The sequence below is a fragment of the Epinephelus moara genome, chromosome 7 (assembly GCF_006386435.1).
Source record: "Epinephelus moara isolate mb chromosome 7, YSFRI_EMoa_1.0, whole genome shotgun sequence".
Classification (NCBI taxonomy): Eukaryota; Metazoa; Chordata; class Actinopteri; order Perciformes; family Serranidae; genus Epinephelus; species Epinephelus moara.
This window is the reverse complement of record NC_065512.1, coordinates 8,038,686-8,047,697: the sequence shown is the minus strand read 5'-3', so window position 1 is coordinate 8,047,697 and position 9,012 is coordinate 8,038,686. Positions and strand designations below refer to the sequence as shown.

At 42.2% G+C, this 9,012-nt stretch overlaps 1 protein-coding gene across 1 annotated transcript; it reads left to right on the top strand.

The window, feature by feature from the left end:
- Positions 1 to 729: 729 nt before the first annotated feature.
- Positions 730 to 9,006, top strand: LOC126393225 (uncharacterized). Its single transcript, XM_050049212.1, has 2 exons — positions 730 to 976; positions 3,181 to 9,006. The coding sequence occupies exons 1-2, from the start codon at positions 799 to 801 to the stop codon at positions 4,533 to 4,535; spliced, it is 1,533 nt and encodes a 510-aa protein (XP_049905169.1). The 5' UTR covers positions 730 to 798; the 3' UTR covers positions 4,536 to 9,006.
- The last annotated feature ends 6 nt before the right edge of the window (positions 9,007 to 9,012 follow it).

The following is a 9,012-nucleotide window of genomic DNA, read 5'->3' as shown; positions in this document are numbered from 1 at the left end:
TACCCATATTGGGTTTGCTTAGAAGCTGCTCAAAATGTTCCAATGACTATATAAAATTTAAAGTAGTTTTACTGCACATTACTGTAACTTTGGTGGCAAAATTGTTAATAAAGAGGGCTAAATGTACCAAATGGTGCGGGTAAAAAAATGGTGCATGCAATTTTAAAAGTCACCAGTACATGTACACAGAAAAAAGTACCCTGACACAATATGTGAGATCACATAAACATGCAAAAGGGACTTTGAAGCGGCACGTTTTATACCTTCACAACAGCTCAATCCTGGATTTGTCCTGATTTCGGCCTATTAAAAATAAGAATAAACTGAATAATGAGTATTTTATGGCTTAAAGTTCTTGCAGAGGTTGATGACTTGGCAATGGGGACTTACTAAAGTTGGACACAAGTACCTAAAAAGCTCAGTAAAGTTACTGCCATTTTTTTTAATGTGAATTATTCTGTCATTACGTGGTGGGAAGACATTTGTGTTTTATTTTAGCAATTTAATATAAATATTTAAGGCATTTAAAAGGGGAAAGTATGGCAACACAAACGCTGCAACATACAGTAATGATACTCCGGACCGTTAGCTTGTTAGAGCAGCGCGTGAGTAAAGATCGAATTTCAGTGACGTAGAACAAACACGAGCCAATCAGATCGGCGAATGCAAACGACCGTTGATGACGCAGCTACAGTTTTTTTTATTTTTTCCCAGCCTCTCTGGTCGGCCACCATTTTGGGAGTCAAAACAGGCAACAAACAGCAGCGCACACCTCCACGCTTCTCCCGTGGCCTTACTATGGTTCACACCTGTGTGGTGGCCGGCTGTAGGAACAGAAGGACACCGGGCACCACCTTATCTTTCTACCGCTTCCCCCGGGACCCCGACAGGAAGCAGCGCTGGATAGCTGCCGTGAACCGAGAGGGCTGGGTGCCCAACGACGGCAGTCGGCTGTGTAGTACTCACTTCATCTCAGGTATGACTGCAACACAACACGGAAACACAAACTATCCCACGGGTTGTTTTCTACCAGCTCACATTAAGGCTGCAGGAATTACACACGGGAGCCTGGAGGGGTCAAAATACTGTTTGTCATGTCAGCGGATTATTGATGTTTCTGAAGATGTCTGCTTTTATCACATTTAGTGGGTATCAATCATATTTGACGTTATCACAGTGTGACACACTTGATGTAGGCACTGATGTAATTATTTTCTAAACTATGAAGCTATGCCATTATCGATTAATCTATCAAGATTTTGATTAGTCAGTACTCAGTGATGGAAGATCGTAATCTAAAAATACTCCACTACAAGTAAAAGTCCTGAACTCAAAGTATTACATAACGTAAACTTACATAGGCTAAGTGTTATCAGCAAAGTTAAAGTAGTATATATAGTGTAGTGAAGGTAAACGCACACATGTGGAGTCATAGCTGTAGATTTAGGGGGGACACGCCCCCTCAATAGGTAGGATACTGCATTTGTGTAGTGGAGTAAAAGAACAACATGTGCCTCTGAAATGTAGTGAAGTCATAGGTGTAGATTTCGGGGGTGAGACTCAGGGGACACGCCCCCTCAGTATTTAGTACATGTGCATGTGTCCCTCCCACTAAATACATCAAAGTAGCAGAGGACTTTTATTTTGATAAAAGACATAAACACCATAAAGTGGTTCATAAGAGGCACAAACTGGTGCAGAAAAATAAGTCAGTGCAGGAAATTAAGTGTTTGATGTGTTAAATTTTATGGCAGAGGACCTCAAAACCCAGTGTTTCATATGTATCCCATCATCGTATAAGTCTTTTAATGTAAAAGGTAACGAGAGGCCATCTGTAAGTGTCAAAAAAAAGAGTAGTGGAGTAAAACGTACAATGTGTGCCTCTGAAGTGGAGGAGAGTCATAGGTGTAGATTTTGTGAGGGAGGCTTCACTGCGGACATGCCCCCTCAATATTTGGTACATTGCATTTGTACCTTCCACTAAATTCATTTACGTAACAGAACACTTTTACAAAAACATTTACACCATAAATTGATGGCAGAAATATTCATCAGGGTGCAGGAAATTGGGTGTTTGATGCTCAAAGTTTTATGGCAGAGCACCCCAAAACCCACTGTTTGATATGACTTGCTTGTTATCTCTGTAAATTCATGCTCATGTATAGTAACGGGAACTCTAATTTACTATCAGAACACTCACACCCAGAATAAACCTCATTAGACAGATCCTAATCCTCAACCTAAAATCTGCTGCTCTTTGAACTGTTATCAAGCTGCTCTCTTTGCTATACCAGCTCAAGCAGGGAGGAAACATGGCTGCTTGCCCGTGACAATTGTCCTCAAACTCAACTGACTAAAATAGACTGTGATTGGAGAAAGTGTCCTAAACAGACAATTCCTAGTTTTCTGTATTCATTTCAGGTTTCAGGGTGTTTGCAGATCCTAAAACAGGCTTAATATGTCTGTAACTTGTATAAAATCAGGCCTTAAAAGCCATTAAATAGCCTCATATTTTAATATGTGCAGTCTTAATTGCCACAAATGTTTTATCTAGATTCATTTTCTGTCTTAAATTTCTTTTTGTTAAAATGTGTCAAGCTCTTTTGCGTAAAAGTCCACATTTCTGATATTACAAATCTTTAAACCTACCACTGAACCTAATACTGTCTATTTACTTTATACTTGCACTTACCTGTTGGGAAATATAGATTGCCATAACTCAATCTCAATTATTTACCATCCCTGTTATATGGTGACTGGTCTCATACTCTGCTCGGAGTGTAAGGAGCTCCTTGACCTCATTGTTTTCCCAATTTGTAGACATTTACAGCCACTGTTGTTCTCATTTGAGTTATCTGCTAACTGCTAATAGCTAACAGCTACTTTTTAAATCTCCCATGGTGGGTTGGACACTTTACATGTCGTCAAAATGTCACACCCGTTTCGCCCATCCTGTCCCGGTCCTGTTTATACAGACACCATTTCAGCGCTGTTGCTACCTCCCGTGGCTGCTTAAAGGCAGGACCACTCGGTTCCCTCTGTTATGCTATCGTACCTTATATACAGCACAGCACAGCAAGCGTGACATTCCTGCCTTGAACAGGAAGTGTAAATGGGGCTTATGAGACACCCTTGGTTTTTCACCCTCCCTTTTACTACATCCTCTTTTTCCACATGCAGGTAAACAGGTGAAGAATCCACGTTCGCCAGATTATGTTCCTTCTGTCTTCACCTCAGCTCCCTTATCTCCAGAGATGAAGGAGCCAGGTGCCTTGGAGATCCTGGACAAGCAGGAAGCACGCGTGGAGGCAGCCAATGCCCTGCTGTTCCTGCAGGGCCAGGGCAGGTCTGTGGCGGGGGAGCGGGGCCAGGAAGAGCATCCTGAGGAGCGGGAGCAGGAGGCCGCTGTGGTGGAAAGTGCGTCCCCTTCCCCCAGCACAGATGAGGATGACGACGACGACGATGATGATGATGGATCTATGAGTGAAAGCAAGAGAGGAAAGTTCGCTCAGGCGTCTGATGTTAACTTTGAGGACGTCCTGAAAGCCTTGAAGAAGGAGAACCAGACCCTCCGGGAGTCTGTGGACAAAATGTCCCTCTCTGAGAACTCCTTGAGGAACGATGCAGAGAAGGTAAAGTTCTACACTGGCTTACCAAACTACTTTGTCCTGGAGACGGTCATGTGGCTGCTGGCGCCGCACATGGACGGGATGAAAACTGTGAAGCTCTCCAAGTTCCAGCAGCTGCTGCTGACGCTGATGCGTCTCCGTCTGGACCTCCGCAACCAGGACCTGGCCTACCGCTTTGGAGTTAAAGTTGGCACGGTAACCAGAACAGTGCACCAGATGGTCAACATCATGTCCTCCACTCTGGTGCCGACAGCTGTCTTCTGGCCTTCTAGAGCCGAGCTGCGGAAAAACCTGCCGGCAGCTCTGCGCACCTCCCACCCCGACTGCGCTGTCATCATAGACTGTTTCATGGTGCCTTTTGAGGGGCCGGTCTCCCGGGGCAACCAGCAGCAGCAGCAGAGGGCAGTGCCAAGCTCTCAGGGGGTGGGGACAAGTCATAATGTATTAAAGTATCTGATCGGTGTGGCCCCGCAAGGTGTTGTCACCTTCGTCTCCAGGGGCGTGCTGGGAAATGTCAGTGACAAAAGCCTGGCTGAGGGCTGCGGCTTTCTGTGCAAGCTCCTCCCAGGCGATGTCGTATTGGCGAGTCGTGACCTCGACATCGCAGATTCTGTGGCCGCCAGAGGAGCTCTGTTCAAAATCGCTGGCAGCTACCAAGCAGAGGCGCAGGGGAGCTCAGAGTGCTCGCCGCCGGCTGATGCTTCCTCTGAGACAGTGAGCGTGCAGAGACATGTGGAGAGGGTGATCTCCATGGTGAAGCAGAGGTACGCCATGCTCACAGGCCCAGTCGAGAGCCCCTTCACCACGGTCTCTGAGCGCACGTCGAACCTCTCAACCTTTGATAAGATTGTGCAAGTCGCCTGTGCCTTAAACAATCTGTGCATCTCTGCTGCTCCACTAGAGTGATTCGTACACTTAGTGCTCCTTAATGCTGGTCACTTACGTTCCCTTTACTGCTTCGGACCTTACTCCACGTTCCCCACTGCATCCCAGTGTCAACACTACATGTTCACTATAGACAACTGATTTCTAACTATACACCTTAGTTTACACTTTCAGTGGATGTGACTCCCTGTTATCCAAAAACCACATTGCTAGGATGTCATGTCATTAAAGGGATAGTTCAGATCTTTTGAAGTGGGGTTGTATGAGGTACTTAACCACAGTCAGTGTGTTACATAACATTGATATCAGCCGGCACACCCCCTGTTTGGAGAAGCAGGCTGGAGTTGGAAGCTAAGCAATGTTCTGCTGTGGAAGTATTTTAGTCACCTCAAAAAATCGTTGCTGGTCCAACGCTGCCTCGATCGGTGACTTTGGCGTTTTAAGTGGTTAGTTTGGATTCACCAAAGACACAAAATAACACAAACTAACAAAGTTACTGTTTTGCCAGCGGAGTCAACCCAGTCTCACTCTGAAGTCGTTGAAATCTGGCGCTCAGGCAGTGTCTTGCGGCGTCAGACACTGACGAAAAAAGCTGGTTGCTGTTAAAGTTTAACAGCGCTTGGTGGCATCAGGGGGAAATGCAGCGTGACAAGAACAAATGTTAAGGCGGCGAAAGTCCAAAGATTGAGTGTTTCTCACAGGATTTTGCTTTTGACTGGATGTAAAAGTCTCTGAAAGAGATTACACACCATCCTGGGGACATAAAAACTCTCCAATGACACAGTTATCTTCGGGGTAACAGTAGCAGGATGAAAACTATGCTAGTAGCTCTGTGGGGCTGTTGGAAGAAAAAAACATCAATTCACACTGTTGTACCAACACAGTGCTTTTATTTTGAAAGAGACTGCATGTAACCAGCAAATTTCTATGAAGTGTATTTTGAAAGAAGACAATGCATTCAACAAGTAGAACTTGACACGGCGTCCCAGAACGTCAACAACCAACACACCCAGGGTACCTTACACGTCTTATGTGGACTTTGAAAATCCATGACCAAACGTCGATATGTGACAAGATCGGAGTGAGAATGCGTTGGTGGAGTCTGGTGGCTTTGACAAGAGTATAGCTGTGGAACTTAGGCCGTGATGGCGAGTTAAAGCAGTGAAAATATTCTAAATGTAGTGTAGACTCAGCAGTACGTGTCAGCTTCTGTGGACTACTCCTGCCTGCTTTTCCAAGCTTGGTGGCGTGCCAACAGAATCTACTTCATGTAATACACCAACTATGGATAAGTGCTTCATACAGCCCCACTTCAAAAGATCTGTACTATCCCTTTAACTTATGCAACTCAACTGACAGAGAATGGCAAGCTTGCAAAAGGTGTTACGTTTTCATTTAGGCTTTGAATGACAGCTGTGTGAGTAAAAAGTACCTTTAAATGTATCCTCAATAGCCATTTGTAAATATGAGGTATGTAAAGTTATGTCTGGGTGGTGCAGGCAATGTTCCGTCGTATCCAATCCTGTGCAATGCAACAGTCTGTGTCATCCCTGACAAATACTACAGCAGCTGAATTTACTGATTGATCCCTCGCTGTGTTGCAGAAAGTTGGTCAAACAAGCTGCTTTGTTGCCTCCCTGCTTATAAAACAGGCTGAACTAACGAGCAGCATGGACAGTAATGCAGCCCGCTCCCTGTGCAGCGATAGAAACATGTCATAGCTAATGAGCTTTGAGGGCTTACTTTTTTTACTTTTTCTTTTTGCCTGCCAGCCAGATTTTACAACAATAGAATACAATCACTACGGGATGATTAGCTACCTGTTAGCGCAGACAAACAAACCACCCATGGACCAGTTCACCACCATATGGCCGGAGTCTGGTGTTAATTTATCTGCTGCAGAAACAGCTCATTGTCGGGGGTTTCCAACAATAGCTTCCAGGTTGGCTGCGCATCATGGGAGACCAGAAGGCTCTGCTGGTACTGATAACTGTTTCTCACAGTATAAACTGCTGGGTGGTAAAATAACTGACCAAGAAGATGAACAGTTTTTACCACAGGTCAGGATTGAGTACAGTACAACACTCATGGATTGGCACACCAGGTTGATGCTCGTCCATTCAGTGACTGTGTTACTAACAATGATGTCAGTATTCACCACACAAGTGTTTCAATATGTTCTGCCAGTATAATTTAAGGCTACTTATTTAATACAGAGCTTGAGATTTCTATAAAAACATTCTTTATGCTGATGAGGAAGAAAGATTACAGCTGGTAATTTTCTATGAGTATATATTAGTTTAACATCGCCTAAAATGAACCACCATATGTGCACCATATGCACAGGATTCAGCATATTATAAAGCAATCACTCACACAGCCTGCAACTAAGTGTGAGGGTACGTATGATACATTAGGACAGAAGATGCCAAATCAATAATAAATAAATAAATGGCTCAATGAATACATGAATATACCATTACATGTACCAAAAATAATATTATAAATTAATGTAGATATAAGATAATTTATTCAGTGTGACTTTTTTTATTATTGTATTGATTCCCTGAGGTATTTACTTTCCTATTTAATTTTCCTGTTTATTTATTTAGATATTGATATACAATTTTAAATGCATTTATTTATTTATGGATTATTTTTCCTTTTGGATATCCACTTTTTATTTCCCCCAAATTATTTATTTTTATACATTTATACATTTGAGGACTGCTGCCTTGTTTTGCAACAGTGGGGAACAGTTTTGGGAAAATAAATAGGGGTGGATGCAAAGAAAAAATAATAAATAAACAAATTGAAAAATTTAAAAATAAATGCAAAAAATAAATTATTCAAAAAATAATAATAAATATGTAATGGAAAATTAGATAGGAAAGTAAATGTGTATGGGGAAATGAAAACAAATGTAATTAGATAAAGAGGCAAATTAAAACAGAAATGTCTATTTATGTCACATATTATTAATTTATATCTAAATTTATTTTTCAAAATTCTTAGTGCATTTAAAGGCATATTTACTTTTTGAATTCATAAAGTAATTTATATATTTATTATTGATTTGGCAACTTCCATCCTTTGTACTAGGTAGGGAGGCCGGATTAAATGGGATGGTTTTGGGGGTTTAATTGTGCATTTAATTGCGTGTTGACATCATAGAATCAGTGGCAATAATGTGACTCGAGCTTGAGAAAGATATAAAAGATTTTTTTTCACAGACACTGAAGTGTTAACGAGGTTTAATTAACACTTTGTTCAGCTGCGCATGTGTCTTGGAGAATGTACATTTAATTTGTGACGCTTTAATTCTCATCTGCTTTGTTCTTTGTGTTCTGTTGTAACTGACTGTTAAAGTTTGGACCATGAGCACACACCACAGAGGTGTTTCAGTCAGCTACAGTACGACGGTAGAGGCTGTTATCCAGATATGAAAATGCTTTTTAAACGTCGTTAATCATTTGTCTAATCAAGCTCATACTTAAGCTCGCATGTTGTCACAGAAACATTAATCACTTGCGTAAAATACGACCCTGCTTATTGAAAAGCATCTTGTTGTCCTGCATTGCTGGTGCCTTAGTTTGTAAAGCTGGTACTGCTGATACAAATTAGCTGTGTTTTCTACAAATATTTATTTTTGCATCGTACGATATGCTTTAGATCCTTCTCCTGTTACTAAGCTAAATGTGCATCAACTGTCCCTTATTAATAATCACTATGTGTGTACAGTTAGCGTTACCATTTATGTTTATGTTTCCTGCTCGTCACTCTTTTACCATTTAAAGTGTACAAACTCAAAATGATGTCAAGTCATTGGGAAGCTTCTTCCAGTCCTACAGCAGTGTGTGGTTCAGATAGGCACGCTATGGTAGCCCAAAGTGGAATGTGCCTTCTCGGATGTTCCCTCCCATGGACGGCTCTGTGTCTCCTGACCAGTCGTGTTTTACATATGCTTGTAATGTTTGCTGTTTGTGGCTCCTGAAGAACATCAGACTGACTGTATGTTTACTCTGTGGTTTATTTTTGTTGTTTATGTTGGTGAGTGGTGTTTTCTTTTTCTATCTAGCCTTGTTGGTCACCACTGTTAATGTTAACTACCCACTCTGTCTGCTGGTGGATCCAGACCAACCAGAAACACAAAGTTAGTAAGTCCCTCCAGGAGTTTGGGGACTTTCTTGGGGGAAATAGTTGCAAACTAAAATGCCTGTTTTCATGGCAGCTTTTCTAAAAAAAAAAAAGGGGAAAATGCTGTTCCATCACAACGTTGCTCACGGTGCACAACAGTTTACCCTGCTTTCATTCAGAACATCAGGGAATTGACCCTTCGCTAAGCCCCGCCCTTTTGTGATGGTCCGACAAGCTGTCGCAGTAAGCATGGAGCCCACACTGTAACTAACTGCACTCCCTGAGGATATATTACCATATTTTTGTAAAAATGAAAGAGTGATTCCAGAGAGAAGCAGACAGAGGGGTCTACAGTCTGTGT

Excerpts from the sequence above, each read along its gene's own strand:
- LOC126393225 (XM_050049212.1), top strand. The coding sequence starts at position 799 with ATGGTTCACACCTGTGTGGTGGCCGGCTGTAGGAACAGAAGGACACCG. Across the intron at positions 977-3,180 it reads TAGTACTCACTTCATCTCAG|GTAAACAGGTGAAGAATCCA; the intron begins GTATGACTGCAA and ends TTCCACATGCAG.